This window comes from Oncorhynchus tshawytscha, unplaced genomic scaffold, assembly GCF_018296145.1.
Source record: "Oncorhynchus tshawytscha isolate Ot180627B unplaced genomic scaffold, Otsh_v2.0 Un_contig_1806_pilon_pilon, whole genome shotgun sequence".
Taxonomy (NCBI): domain Eukaryota; kingdom Metazoa; phylum Chordata; class Actinopteri; order Salmoniformes; family Salmonidae; genus Oncorhynchus; species Oncorhynchus tshawytscha.
This window is the reverse complement of record NW_024609750.1, coordinates 182773-197801: the sequence shown is the minus strand read 5'-3', so window position 1 is coordinate 197801 and position 15029 is coordinate 182773. Positions and strand designations below refer to the sequence as shown.

General features: G+C 52.1%; 1 protein-coding gene across 1 annotated transcript in view; it reads left to right on the top strand.

Moving 5' to 3' along the window:
- Positions 1–15029, top strand: part of LOC121845719 (rhophilin-2-like) — a 77802-nt gene that overhangs the window by 21111 nt on the left and 41662 nt on the right. The window contains 1 exon segment of the mRNA XM_042317559.1: positions 3039–3154. Coding sequence (XP_042173493.1) covers positions 3039–3154 — 116 coding nt within the window.

Here is a 15029-nt window from a genome sequence, read left to right as displayed (position 1 = left end):
TCTACTTCAGTCAGTTGAGTTCAGAGAAAGGAATATGTTAGGGTACGCCAGAGGCCCGCTGGGTTAGGGTACGCCAGAGGCCCGCTGGGTTAGGGTACGCCAGAGGCCCGCTGGGTTAGGGTACGCCAGAGGCCCGCTGGGTTAGGGTACGCCAGAGGCCCGCTGGGTTAGGGTACGCCAGAGGCCCGCTGGGTTAGGGTACGTAGCTAGTAGTTCTATTTCAGTCTGGGGTTATGTATCTGTAGGTGTCGTCATATTGAGGAGCACAACTGTGTTGCTAAGCCGACCAGTTTCTCTCTCTGTCTTGTTTTCTGTGCTGACACAGTGTACAGGACACACCTCTGTCAACCTGTTAGCTCTACTATTGGCTAGGAACACAGGAACATTACTCTGTAACCTAGGAGGCTGACTGCTGTTCAATTGACCTCTGACTCAGACAAGGACACAGTAACATTCATTTGTCTATCTGTGTGTGTTGACATAGTTAGGTCTGGCAGCCTGTTGCTAGGATACCAGGAGAACAGGTAGTTAGGTCTGGCAGCCTGTTGCTAGGATACCAGGAGAACAGGTAGTTAGGTCTGGCAGCCTGTTGCAAGGACCAGAAGAACAGGTAGTTAGGTCTGGCAGCCTGTTGCTAGGATACCAGAAGAACAGGTAGTTAGGTCTGGCAGCCTGTTGCTAGGATACCAGGAGAACAGGTAGTTAGGTCTGGCAGCCTGTTGCTAGGATACCAGGAGAACAGGTAGTTAGGTCTGGCAGCCTGTTGCTAGGATACCAGGAGAACAGGTAGTTAGGTCTGGCAGCCTGTTGCTCGGACACCAGAAGAACAGGTAGTTAGGTCTGGCAGCCTGTTGCTAGGATACCAGAAGAACAGGTAGTTAGGTCTGGCAGCCTGTTGCTAGGATACCAGAAGAACAGGTAGTTAGGTCTGGCAGCCTGTTGCTAGAATACCAGAAGAACAGGTAGTTAGGTCTGGCAGCCAGTTGCTAGGATACCAGAAGAACAGGTAGTTAGGTCTGGCAGCCTGTTTCTCTGACACCAGAAGAACAGGTAGTTAGGTCTGGCAGCCTGTTGCTAGGATACCAGAAGAACAGGTAGTTAGGTCTGGCAGCCTGTTGCTAGGACACCAGAAGAACAGGCAGTGAGTTCTGAAGTCCACGGGGTTTCAGTACAGAGGGGGCAGAAGCACATGGGACTGTCTGCCTTGTCCTTAATTACAGCTTGTTGTGAGCTTCTGGGTTTATCACTAAGACATCCAACACTGTGGAAGTCAGCTTGAACTGGTCATCTGTCCAGCACAGCCCACAGGTCGTTTCTAGGGTTTATCACCAAGACACCCAACACCGTGGAAGTCAGCTTGACCTGGTCATCTGTCCAGCACAGCCCACTCCACGCAGGTCGTTCCTAGGGTTTTGTATTCCACAGCCCACAGGTCGTTTCTAGGGTTTTGTATTCCACAGCCCACAGGTCGTTCCTAGGGTTTTGTATTCCACAGCCCACAGGTCGTTTCTAGGGTATTGTATTGCACAGCCCACAGGTCGTTTCTAGGGTATTGTATTGCACAGCCCACAGCCCACAGGTTTCTAGGGTATTGTATTGCAGTTTCTAGGGTATTGTATTGCAGCCCAGTCTCCCACAGGTCCTTTCTAGGGTATTGTATTGTTCAGCCCACAGCCCACAGGTCTGTTTGTATTGCACAGCTAGGGTATTGTAACCCACAGCCCACAGCCCACAGGTCGTTCTCCTGGTGTTGTATTGTAAGCCCACAGCCCTGACAGAAGGGTCCTTCTAGGGTATATTGCACAGTTCTCCACAGTCTGTTCTATAGGGATGTAACCCACTAGCCCTGACAGAAGGGTCCTCTGATACTAATGTCCTCTGTTCTCCTGTCTGGGATTCTAACCCACAGCCCACAGATGTCTGTTCTAACCCACTAGCCCTGACAGGGGTCCTCTTTCTCCTGTCTGTTCTATAGGGATGTAACCCACTAGCCCTGACAGAAGGGTCCTCAGATACTGTTCTGTTCTCCTGTCTGTTCTATAGGGATGTAACCCACTAGCCCTGACAGAAGGGTCCTCTAGATAGGGATGTAACCCACTGCCCTGACAGAAGGGTCCTCAGATACTAATGTTCTCCTCCTGTCTGTTCTATAGGGATGTAACCCACTAGCCCTGAGCCCTGACAGAAGGGTCCTCAGATACTAATGTCCTCTGTTCTCCTGTCTGTTCTATAGGGATGTAACCCACTAGCCCTGACAGAAGGGTCCTCTGATACTAATGTCTCTGTTCTCCTGTCTGTTCTATAGGGATGTAACCCACTAGCCCTGACAGAAGGGTCCTCTGTTCTCCTCCTGTCTGTTCTATAGGGATGTAACCCACTAGCCCTGACAGAAGGGTCCTCAGATACTAATGTCCTCTGTTCTCCTGTCTGTTCTATAGGGATGTAACCCACTAGCCCTGACAGAAGGGTCCTCTGTTCTCCTGTCTGTTCTATAGGGATGTAACCCACTAGCCCTGACAGAAGGGTCCTCAGATACTAATGTCCTCTGTTCTCCTGTCTGTTCTATAGGGATGTAACCCACTAGCCCTGACAGAAGGGTCCTCAGATACTAATGTCCTCTGTTCTCCTGTCTGTTCTGTAGGGATGTAACCCACTAGCCCTGATACTAATGTCCTCTGTTCTCCTGTCTGTTCTGCAGAAGGGTCCTCAGATACTAATGTCCTCTGTTCTCCTGTCTGTTCTATAGGGATGTAACCCACTAGCCCTGACAGAAGGGTCCTCTGATACTAATGTCCTCTGTTCTCCTGTCTGTTCTATAGGGATGTAACCCACTAGCCCTGACAGAAGGGTCCTCAGATACTAATGTCCTCTGTTCTCCTGTCTGTTCTATAGGGATGTAACCCATTAGCCCTGACAGAAGGGTCCTCAGATACTAATGTCCTCTGTTCTCCTATCTGTTCTGTAGGGATGTAACCCACTAGCCCTGACAGAAGGGTCCTCAGATACTAATGTCCTCTGTTCTCCTGTCTGTTCTATAGGGATGTAACCCACTAGCCCTGACGGGCCGCTCCAAGCTGCAGAATGAGAGAGCCAGTCTCAACCAACAAATCATCAGACAGATGAGGATGAGAGCTGGGGCAGAGAACTTACTAAGGTACGTACACACACACACACACACACACACCATATATACATACATACATATAGCAAGATGGCCATATATATATATGTGTATGTATGTATGTATGTATGTATATGTATGTATGTATGTATATATGTGTATATATGTATGTATGTATGTCCCAGCCTATATATGTATATATGTGTGTATGTGTATATATATGTAGTATATATGTATATATATGTATGTATATGTATGTATATATGTATATATATGTATATATATGTGTATATATAGTGTCCCAGTCCATACACTATATACACTGTGCCCTGTATGGTATATACAGTGTCCCAGCCTCCATTAGAGAAGGGCCCTGTATGGTAAGGACAGTGTCCCAGCCTCCATTAGAGAAGGGCCCTGTATGGTAAGGACAGTGTCCCAGCCTCCATTAGAGAAGGCCCTGTATGGTAAGGACAGTGTCCCAGCCTCCATTAGAGAAGGGCCCTGTATGGTAAGGACAGTGTCCCAGCCTCCATTAGAGAAGGGCCCTGAAGGACAGTGTCCCAGCCCATTAGAGAAGGGCCCTGTATGGTAAGGACAGTGTCCCAGCCTCCATTAGAGAAAGGGCCCTGTATGGTAAGGACAGTGTCCCAGCCTCCATTAGAGAAGAGCCCTGTATGGTAAGGACAGTGTCCCAGTCTCCATTAGAGAAGGGCCCTGTATGGTAAGGACAGTGTCCCAGCCTCCATTAGAGAAGAGCCCTGTATGGTAAGGACAGTGTCCCAGCCTCCATTAGAGAAGAGCCCTGTATGGTAAGGACAGTGTCCCAGCCTCCATTAGAGAAGAGCCCTGTATGGTAAGGACAGTGTCCCAGCCTCCATTAGAGAAGGGCCCTGTATGGTAAGGACAGTGTCCCAGCCTCCATTAGAGAAGGCCCTGTATGGTAAGGACAGTGTCCCAGCCTCCATTAGAGAAGAGCCCTGTATGGTAAGGACAGTGTCCCAGCCTCCATTAGAGAAGAGCCCTGTATGGTAAGTCCGTGTCCCAGCCTCCATTAGAGAAGAGCCCTGTATGGTAAGGACAGTGTCCCAGCCTCCATTAGAGAAGAGCCCTGTATGGTAAGTCAGTGTCCCAGTCTCCAACCCATCCATGCAGACGTCTCCGGACGTTGTGAACAACTAATCAAGTTATTACAGTAGTAACCTTAGTCCGTTCAGCAGGGCCTGAATATGTAGAGGATCGGGACACGTTGTTGTTGTCGAAGGGTTTCAGTCCTCTCTGTCTGTCATCAGTCTCAACTGTTGGAAGCTCCTTGAGATCAAACAAAGGATGAGATCAAACAGCGACTCAAAGACCAAACATTCCTCGTAGCTCAGAGACACCCGGGAGGAATGTTTTCTAGCCGACATTACTTAACACCTCCGAACAGCCAGTCAGCCAGTCAGCCAGCCAGTCAGTCAGTCACATGTATTTTTATAAAGCCCTTCGTACATCAGCTGATATCTCAAAGTGCTGTACAGAAACTCAGCATAAAACCCCAAACAGCAAGCAATGCAGGTGTAAAAGCACGGTGGCTTGGGAAAACTCCACAAAACTCTTTTGTGTTCACACAGCAAAGACCTTGACGTCGTCAGTCACTCAGCCTTGTTAACATACTCCAAACCTGAAGGTGACAGTAGTGTTGTTTGGCAACGCATGTCCGTGTTATTAGCTTAGTTTATGGTCTAGATTCCAATGTTATCTAGCTAGCTATGCTAATGTTGTTATTTAGTAGAAAGGCCTTGTTGATACTAGCAAGATGGCCACAGCTAGATAACTACCTAGCAAGATGGCCACAGCTAGATAACTACCTAGCAAGATGGCCACAGCTAGATAACTACCTAGCAAGATGGCCACAGCTAGATGACTACCTAGCAAGATGGCCACAGCTAGATGACTACCTAGCAAGATGGCCACAGCTAGAAAACTACCTAGCAAGATGGCCACAGCTAGAAAACTACCTAGCAAGATGGCCACAGCTAGAAAACTACCTAGCAAGATGGCCACAGCTAGAAAACTACCTAGCAAGATGGCCACAGCTAGAAAACTACCTAGCAAGATGGCCACAGCTAGAAAACTACCTAGCAAGATGGCCACAGCTAGAAAACTACCTAGCAAGATGGCCACAGCTAGCTAAAACTAAAACTACCTAGCAAGATGGCCACAGCTAGAAAACTACCTAGCAAGATGGCCACAGCTAGAAAACTACCTAGCAAGATGGCCACAGCTAGAAAACTACCTAGCAAGATGGCCACAGCTAGATGACTACCTAGCAAGATGGCCACAGCTAGATAACTACCTAGCAAGATGGCCACAGCTAGAAAACTACCTAGCAAGATGGCCACAGCTAGAAAACTACCTAGCAAGATGAGGAAGAAACTATTTAATTCACTCTCCATAATCCCAAACTACCAGTGCCTGCCCATAGCCACATGTTTAGCTAGCTAACGTTACACTGCCTGTTGACGTCTGACTCCTGGGACTCATCTCAAATGGCACCCTATTCCCTATATAGTGCACTACTTTAGACCAGAGCCCTGTGGGATGTAGACTTGAATGTCAATCCTTTCTCCCTTTTATAAACCCGGGGACCCACCGTGAACCGGGGACCCACCGTGAACTGGGGTTTAATAAACCTGGGGACCCACCGTGAACTGGGGACCCACTGTGAACTGGCGTTTTATAAACCCGGGGACCCACCGTGAACTGGGGACCCACTGTGAACTGGGGACCCACTGTGAACTGGGGACCCACTGTGAACTGGGGACCCACTGTGAACGTTTTATAAACCTGGGGACCCACCGTGAACTGGGGACCCACCGTGAAAACTGGGGACCCACTGTGAACTGGGGACCCACTGTGAACTGGTGAACTGGGGATAAACCTGGGGGACCCACCGTGAACTGGGGACCCACCGTGAACTGGGGACCCACACCCCACCGTGAACTGGGGACCCACCGTGAACTGGTGTTTAATAAACCTGGGGACCCACTGTGAACTGGGGACCCACCGTGAACTGGCGACCCATAAACCTGGGGACCCACCGTGAACTGGGGACCCACCGTGAACTGGGGACCCACCGTGAACTGGGGACCCACCGTGAACTGGGGACCCACCGTGAACTGGGGACCCACCGTGAACTGGGGACCCACCGTGAACTGGGGACCCACTGACCCACCGTGAACTGGGGACCCACCGTGGGGGACCCACTGTGAACTGGTGTTTAACTAAACCCACTGTGAACTGGGGACCCACTGTGAACTGGGGACCCACTGTGAACCCGGGGACCCACCATGAACTGGGGACCCACCGTGAACTGGGGACCCACCGTGAACTGGGGACCCACCGTGAACTGGGGACCCACCGTGAACTGGGGACCCACCGTGAACTGGGGACCCACCGTGAACTGGGGACCCACCGTGAACTGGGGACCCACCGTGAACTGGGGACCCACCGTGAACTGGGGACCCACTGTGAACTGGGGACCCACCGTGAACTGGGGACCCACTGTAAACCTGGGGACCCACTGAACTGGGGACCCACTGTGAACTGGGGACCCACTGTGAACTGGGGACCCACTAAACCTGGGGACCCACTGTGAACTGGGGACCCACTGTGAACTGGGGACCCACTGTGAACTGGGTTTTTATAAACCCGGGGACCCACCGTGAACTGGGGACCCACTGTGAACTGGGGATAAACCCCCACCGTGAACTGGGGACCCACTGTGAACTGGGGACCCACCGTGAACTGGGGACCCACCGTGAACTGGGGACCCACTGTGAACTGGGGACCCACCGTGAACTGGTGTTTAATAAACCTGGGGACCCACCATGAACTGGGGACCCACTGTGAACTGGGGACCCACTGTGAACTGGGGACCCACTGTAAACTGGGGACCCACTGTAAACTGGGGACCCACTGTGGGGACCCACTGGGGACCCACTGTGAACTGGCGTTTTATAAACCTGGGGACCCACCGTGAACTGGGGACCCACTGTGAACTGGGGACCCACTGTGAACTGGCGTTTTATAAACCCGGGGACCCACCGTGAACTGGGGACCCACTGTGAACTGGCGTTTTATAAACCTGGGGACCCACCGTGAACTGGGGACCCACCGTGAACTGGGGACCCACCGTGAACTGGGGACCCACCGTGAACTGGGGACCCACTGTGAACTGGGGACCCACTGTGAACTGGGGACCCACTGTGAACTGGGGACCCACCGTGAACTGGGGACCCACTGTGAACTGGGGACCCACCGTGAACTGGGGACCCACCGTGAACTGGGGACCCACCGTGAACTGGGGACCCACTGTGAACTGGGGACCCACTGTGAACTGGGGACCCACTGTGAACTGGGGACCCACCGTGAACTGGCCTTTTATAAACCTGGAGACCCACCTTGACGGTCTTTTTCTCCGGTTCTTGTCTGACTCAGATTCTGGGCCTGGAGACCCCTGTCATCTTCATTAGTGGTCCGTATGCCTCAGGAAATATGATTTGTTAACTCCAAGGTTGCCAATAAAGTTATGCATTTGATATGTGTTGAGGTGAGGCTGTTATTCTGTGTTTTCCCAGAATGCCTCTCTGTGTGTGTGTACGGTCCAGGTTAGTAAACACAGATAATGATGCCTAGATAATCAGTTGCCCCGGTGACCTGGCCTACTGTTTAGTGTGTTGTCCGTTGCCATGGTGCAAGGTGGACAAAGGCTCCGTGCCACAGTGTGACAAATCTCTTTGACGTCAACAGCAGCTTTGTTACCCTCCCTCTCCCCCCCTCCTACTCCCCTCCTCTCCTCACTGTGTCTCCTCCTCCCCTCCTCTCTCCTCCTCCTGTCCTCCTCCTCTCCTCACTGTGTCCTCCTCCTCTCCTCACTGTGTTCTCCTCCTCTCCTCACTGTGTTCTCCTCCTCTCCTCACTGTGTTCTCCTCCTCTCCTCTCCTCACTGTGTCTCCTCCCCTCCTCACTGTGGTTGTGTGGTTTGGCTGAGGCCTGTGGCAGCTAGGAGGAGCTGATATGAACAGGCTGTAATATGATTCCAGTAGAGGTCATGATGGCTGCAGCTGGGGTATGGAGCGTTGGGAGTATGGGCTAGGAGAGGCTTGGCCACAGGAATGCTCTCATACAGCACCATATATCAAATTCAACCTAATTCAAAATACGTTCTGGAGTACATGGAGTACACTGTACAGTATATGGATCAGCCTGACAGTCTGCTGAACAGTCTATAGGCTAGTCCTTACTGAGGTACCTGGATCAGCCTGACAGTCTATAGGCTAGTCCTTACTGAGGTACCTTGGATCAGCCTGACAGTCTATAGGCTAGTCCTTACTGAGGTACCTTGGATCAGCCTGACAGTCTGCTGAACAGTCTATAGGCTAGTCCTTACTGAGGTACCTGGATCAGCCTGACAGTCAGTCTATAGGCTAGTCCTTACTGAGGTACCTGGATCAGCCTGACAGTCTGCTGAACAGTCTATAGGCTAGTCCTTACTGAGGTACCTGGATCAGCCTGACAGTCTGCTGAACAGTCTATAGGCTAGTCCTTACTGAGGTACCTGGATCAGCCTGACAGTCTGCTGAACAGTCTATAGGCTAGTCCTTACTGAGGTACCTGGATCAGCCTGACAGTCTATAGGCTAGTCCTTACTGAGGTACCTTGGATCAGCCTGACAGTCTGCTGAACAGTCTATAGGCTAGTCCTTACTGAGGTACCTTGGATCAGCCTGACAGTCTATAGGCTAGTCCTTACTGAGGTACCTTGGATCAGCCTGACAGTCTGCTGAACAGTCTATAGGCTAGTCCTTACTGAGGTACCTGGATCAGCCTGACAGTCTATAGGCTAGTCCTTACTGAGGTACCTGGATCAGCCTGACAGTCAGTCTATAGGCTAGTCCTTACTGAGGTACCTGGATCAGCCTGACAGTCTTCTGAATGCTCTAGTCTCCCTCCCCTCCCAGTGAAAGATGTTAGATTATTTAGTATTTTTTGTTATATTTAAATCAGGCCGTTGTCACGCTTGTGGGCCGTGGTGTGGGCCGTGGTGTGGGCCGTGGTGTGGGCCGTGGTGTGCTAGGGGAAATGACTGTCAGACAGGCTCTTTCTAGCTACAGTAACAGAACCAGCCGGCCGGCAGGTTGGAGGAAGCTGAGTAACAACATGGCCGCTCTGCTCTAACGCCACCAGGAGAACTGGTGTGACCTACTGTAGGTTGGGACATAGAAGGCTAGGTGTGCTCTGTAAGTGGGTGGTCAACCTGTCGCTCACCCCTTCCTCCTGTCTTTCTGTCTGTGTCACCCCCTGCCCCGGGTTAGTGGAGGGGGTTAGAGGTCAAACTACTTACTGATTTCAACGCACAGGAATTGTCTGTTCAGCCCTGTGGGCCTGAAGACCTGCAGATCTGACCCGGGGTTACGTTGAGATTCATGAACAGAGCGGGAACTAGGGAAGGTCAAATTGTGCATGAATATACTTTGTTTTAGTATAGAAGTGAATCACATGTATGGAAACAAGCATTCTGGAGAAAGAGAGTATGAATGATTAGGTATCTAGTGGTGGTGGGGATTGGTAGGTATCTAGTGGTGGTGGGGATTGGTAGGTATCTAGTGGTGGGGGGGTTGGTAGGTATCTAGTGGTGGTGGGGATTGGTAGGTATCTAGTGGTGGGGGGATTGGTAGGTATCTAGTGGTGGGGGGATTGGTAGGTATCTAGTGGTAGTGGTGGGATTGGTAGGTATCTAGTGGTGGGGGGGTCCTTGGTAGGTATCTAGTGGTGGTGGGGGACTGGTAGGTATCTAGTGGTGGTGGGGATTGGTAGGTATCTAGTGGTGGTGGGGGATTGGTAGGTATCTAGTGGTGGTGGGGGATTGGTAGGTATCTAGTGGTGGTGGGGATTGGTAGGTATCTAGTGGTGGGGGGGGATTGGTAGGTATCTAGTGGTGGGGGGGATTGGTAGGTATCTAGTGGTGGTGGGGGGATTGGTAGGTATCTAGTGGTGGGGGGGGATTGGTAGGTATCTAGTGGTGGTGGGGGGATTGGTAGGTATCTAGTGGTGGTGGGGGATTGGTAGGTATCTAGTGGTGGTGGGGGGGATTGGTAGGTATCTAGTGGTGGTGGGGGGGTAGGTATTGGTGGTGGGGGAGGTAGGTCTAGTGGTGGTGGGGGGATTGGTAGGTATCTAGTGGTGGTGGGGGGATTGGTAGGTATCTAGTGGTGGTGGGGATTGGTAGGTATCTAGTGGTGGTGGGGGGATTGGTAGGTATCTAGTGGTGGTGGGGGGATTGGTAGGTATCTAGTGGTGGTGGGGGGGGATTGGTAGGTATCTAGTGGTGGTGGGGGGATTGGTAGGTATCTAGTGGTGGTGGGGGGGGATTGGTAGGTATCTAGTGGTGGTGGGGGGGGATTGGTAGGTATCTAGTGGTGGTGGGGGGATTGGTAGGTATCTAGTGGTGGTGGGGGGGGTATTGGTAGGTATCTAGTGGTGGTGGGGGGATTGGTAGGTATCTAGTGGTGGTGGGGGGATTGGTAGGTATCTAGTGGTGGTGGGGGATTGGTAGGTATCTAGTGGTGGTGGGGGGATTGGTAGGTATCTAGTGGTGGGGGGGGTTGGATTGGTAGGTATCTAGTGGTGGTGGGGGGGGAGAACGGGGATTGGTAGGTATCTAGTGGTGGTGGGGGGATTGGTAGGTATCTAGTGTGTGGTGGGGGGATTGGTAGGTATCTAGTGGGGGGGGGGATTGGTAGGTATCTAGTGGTGGTGGGGGGATTGGTAGGTATCTAGTGGTGGTGGGGGATTGGTAGGTATCTAGTGGTGGTGGGGGGATTGGTAGGTATCTAGTGGTGGTGGGGGGGATTGGTAGGTATCTAGTGGTGGTGGGGGGGATTGGTAGGTATCTAGTGGTGGTGGGGGGATTGGTAGGTATCTAGTGGTGGTGGGGGGGGGATTGGTAGGTATCTAGTGGTGGTGGTGGGGGGGATTGGTAGGTATCTAGTGGTGGTGGGGGATTGGTAGGTATCTAGTGGTGGTGGGGGGATTGGTAGGTATCTAGTGGTGGTGGGGGATTGGTAGGTATCTAGTGGTGGTGGGGGATTGGTAGGTATCTAGTGGTGGGGGGGGGATTGGTAGGTATCTAGTGGTGGGGGGGGATTGGTAGGTATCTAGTGGTGGGGGGATTGGTAGGTATCTAGTGGTGGTGGGTCCTTGGGGGGGATTGGTAGGTATCTAGTGGTGGGGGGGGGATTGGTAGGTATCTAGTGGTGGTGGGGGGATTGGTGCAGAGTGGTGGGGGGGATTGGTAGGTATCTAGTGGTGTTTTCTTGGCTGGTTGGTGGTATCTAGTGGTGGGGGGGGCGATTGGTAGGTATCTAGTGGTGGGGGGCATGGTGCTTGGTAGGTATCTAGTGGTGGGGGGGGTAAAAAATTGGTAGGTATCTAGTGGTGGGGGTGTCTGCTATTGGTAGGTATCTAGTTATTGGTAGGTATCTAGTGGTGGGGGATGGGGATTGGTAGGTATCTAGTGGTGGGGGGATTGGTAGGTATCTAGTGGTGGGGGGATTGGTAGGTATCTAGTGGTGGGGGGATTGGTAGGTATCTAGTGGTGGTGGGGGGGGATTGGTAGGTATCTAGTGGTGGTGGGGGGGATTGGTAGGTCTCTGACCTGGGGTACTGAGATGAACCCTGACCTGAAGCTGGAGCAGCCTGTCAGCTTCAGAGAACCCTGCATTCCTCCCAGTATTTACAGGCTAACTACTAGCCCTCCTTGGTCCAGTCCACAGTGGGTAAGGACTTGGGGCCAGGAGATTAACTCAGCGGTGTGTGTTTGTTCGTCTGCCAACACTGCAGTGGTAGAACCAATGAGTAGGTGCAGAGAGACCGTGACGTTTCAGGTACTTGTATGTTTTCTTGGCTGGTTAAGATGCATTATTCCAACATGTATGGATACGTGGTCCTCTGGAGATCAGGTGGTAGAGCATGGTGCTTGTAATACCAGGATAGTGGGTTTGATTCCAGGGACCACCCATATGTAAAAAATAAATAAAATGGATGCACGCATTACTGTAATTTACCTTGGATAAAAGTGTCTGCTAAATGGCGTAAATGATTATATTATATTTATTTTGTAGGGGACTTTGAACTTTCAAAACAATAAGCAGGTCTGAAGAGATTATGTTCCACCTGTCTTTTCTACCTGGCTGGAATGAAAACAACATTCCTGACTCCTGGGGAGTGGCAGGGAGAGAGAGGTGGACTACAAAGGTGACCTGTATTTACTCCTCTGTCCTCCCCTATACCCTCACCTGGCCTCTCTCTCTCTCTCTGTCCTCCCCTATACCCTCACCTGGCCTCTCCCTCTCTCTCTGTCCTCCCCTATACCCTCACCTGGCCTCTCTCTCTCTCTCTGTCCTCCCCTATACCCTCACCTGGCCTCTCTCTCTCTCTCTCTGTCCTCCCCTATACCCTCACCTGGCCTCTCTCTCTCTGTCCTCCCCCCTCACCTGGCCTCTCTCTGTCCTCCCCTACCCTCACCTGGCCTCTCTCTCTGTCCTCCCTATACCCTCACCTGGCCTCTCTCTCTCTCTGTCCTCCCCTATACCCTCACCTGGCCTCTCTGTCCTCCCCTATACCCTCACCTGGCCTCTCTCTCTCTCCTCCCCCTATACCCTCACCTGGCCTCTCCCTCTCTCTCTGTCCTCCCTATACCCTCACCTGGCCTCTCTCTCTCCTCTGTCCTCCCCTATACCCTCACCTGGCCTCTCTCTGTCCTCCCCAACCCTCACCCTCACCTGGCCTCTCCCTACCCTCTCCTCTCTCTCTGTCCTCCCCTATACCCTCACCTGGCCTCTCTCTGTCCTCCCCTATACCCCCTCACCTGGCCTCCTCCTCTGTCCTCCCTATACCCTCACCTGGCCTCTCTCTCTCTGTCCTCCCTATACCCTCACCTGGCCTCTCCTCTCTCTCTCTGTCCTCCCCTATACCCTCACCTGGCCTCTCCCTCTGTCCTCCCCCCTATACCCTCACCTGGCCTCTCTCTCTCTGTCCTCCCCTATACCCTCACCTGGCCTCTCTCTCTCCTCCTCCCCTATACCCTCACCTGGCCTCTCTCTCTCTGTCCTCCCTATACCCTCACCTGGCCTCTCTCTCTCTCTCTCTCTGTCCTCCCTATACCCTCACCTGGCCTCTCTCTCTCTCTGTCCTCCCCTATACCCTCACCTGGCCTCTCTCTCTCTCTCTGTCCTCCCCTATACCCTCACCTGGCCTCTCTCTCTCTGTCCTCCCCTATACCCTCACCTGGCCTCTCCCTCTCTCTCTGTCCTCCCCTATACCCTCACCTGGCCTCTCTCTCTCTCTCTCTGTCCTCCCCTATACCCTCACCTGGCCTCTCTCTCTCTCTGTCCTCCCCTATACCCTCACCTGGCCTCTCTCTCTCTCTCTGTCCTCCCCTATACCCTCACCTGGCCTCTCTCTCTCTCTGTCCTCCCCTATACCCTCACCTGGCCTCTCTCTCTCTCTCTGTCCTCCCTATACCCTCACCTGGCCTCTCTCTCTCTCTGTCCTCCCCTATACCCTCACCTGGCCTCTCTCTCTCTCTCCTGGCCTCTCTGTCCTCCCTATACCCTCACCTGGCCTCTCTCTCTCTCTCTCTGTCCTCCCTATACCCTCACCTGGCTCTCTCTCTGTCTCTGTCCTCCCCTATACCCTCACCTGGCCTCTCTCTGTCTGTCTCTCTCTCTGTCTCTCTCTCTCTATCCTCACCTCTCCCTATACCCTCACCTGGCCTCTCTCTGTCCTCCCCTATACCCTCACCTGGCCTCTGTCTCTCTGTTTCCTCACCTGGTTCTCAGTAGTTCTACTGTTCCTCACCTGGCCTCTCTCTCTCTGTCCTCCCCTATGGTTCACCTGGCCTCTCTCTCTCTGTCCTCCCCTATACCCTCACCTGGCCTCTCTGTGTCTCTGTCCTCCCCTATGTCCCTCACCTGGCCTCTCTCTGTCTCTCTCTGCTCTCTCTCTCTCTGTCTCTCTACTGTTCTCCTGGCTCTCTCTCTCCTCCCCTATACCCTCACCTGGCCTCTCTCTGTCCTCCCCTATACCCTCACCTGGCTCTCTCTGTCTTGTCCTCCCTCTACTGTCCTCACCTGGCCTCTCTCTCTGTCTCTCCTGCCTATACCCTCACTACTGGCCTCTGTCTCTCTCTCTCTCTCTCTCTCTGTCTCTGTCTCTCTACTGTCTCTGTTCTACTCTCTGCTCCTGTCTCTCTCTGTCTTACTGTCTCTCTACTGTTCTTACTGTCTCTCTCACTGGCCTCTGTCTGTTGTCAGGTTTCAGTAGTTCTACGTTCCTCCTCTCTCCTAGCAGCAGGTAAAGAAGTGTACCGACCAGACCAACTGGTTTGTCCAGGTTTATTTATGTTGAGTCACTCCCTGATAATAATCCACTGGTCTCTACTGTGTCTCTACTGTCTCTCTCCTGTCTCTCTACCGTGTTTACTGTCTCCACTGTCTCTCTACTGCTCTTACTGTCTCTCTACTGCTCTTACTGTCTCTCTACTGCTCTTACTGTCTCTCTACTGTCTCTTGAGTCTCTCTACTGTCTCTTACTGCTTACTGTCTCACTGTCTTACTGTCTCTCTACTGTTCTTGGTCTCTCTACTGTTCTTACTGTCTCTCTACTGTTGTTACTGTCTCTCTACTGTTGTTACTGTCTCTCTACTGTCTCTACTGTCTTACTGTCTCTCTACTGTTCTTACTGTCTCTCTACTGTTGTTACTGTCTCTACTGTCTCTCTACTGTTCTTACTGTCTCTCTACTGTTCTTACTGTCTCTCTACTGTTCTTACTGTCTCTCTACTGTTGTTACTGTCTCTGTTGT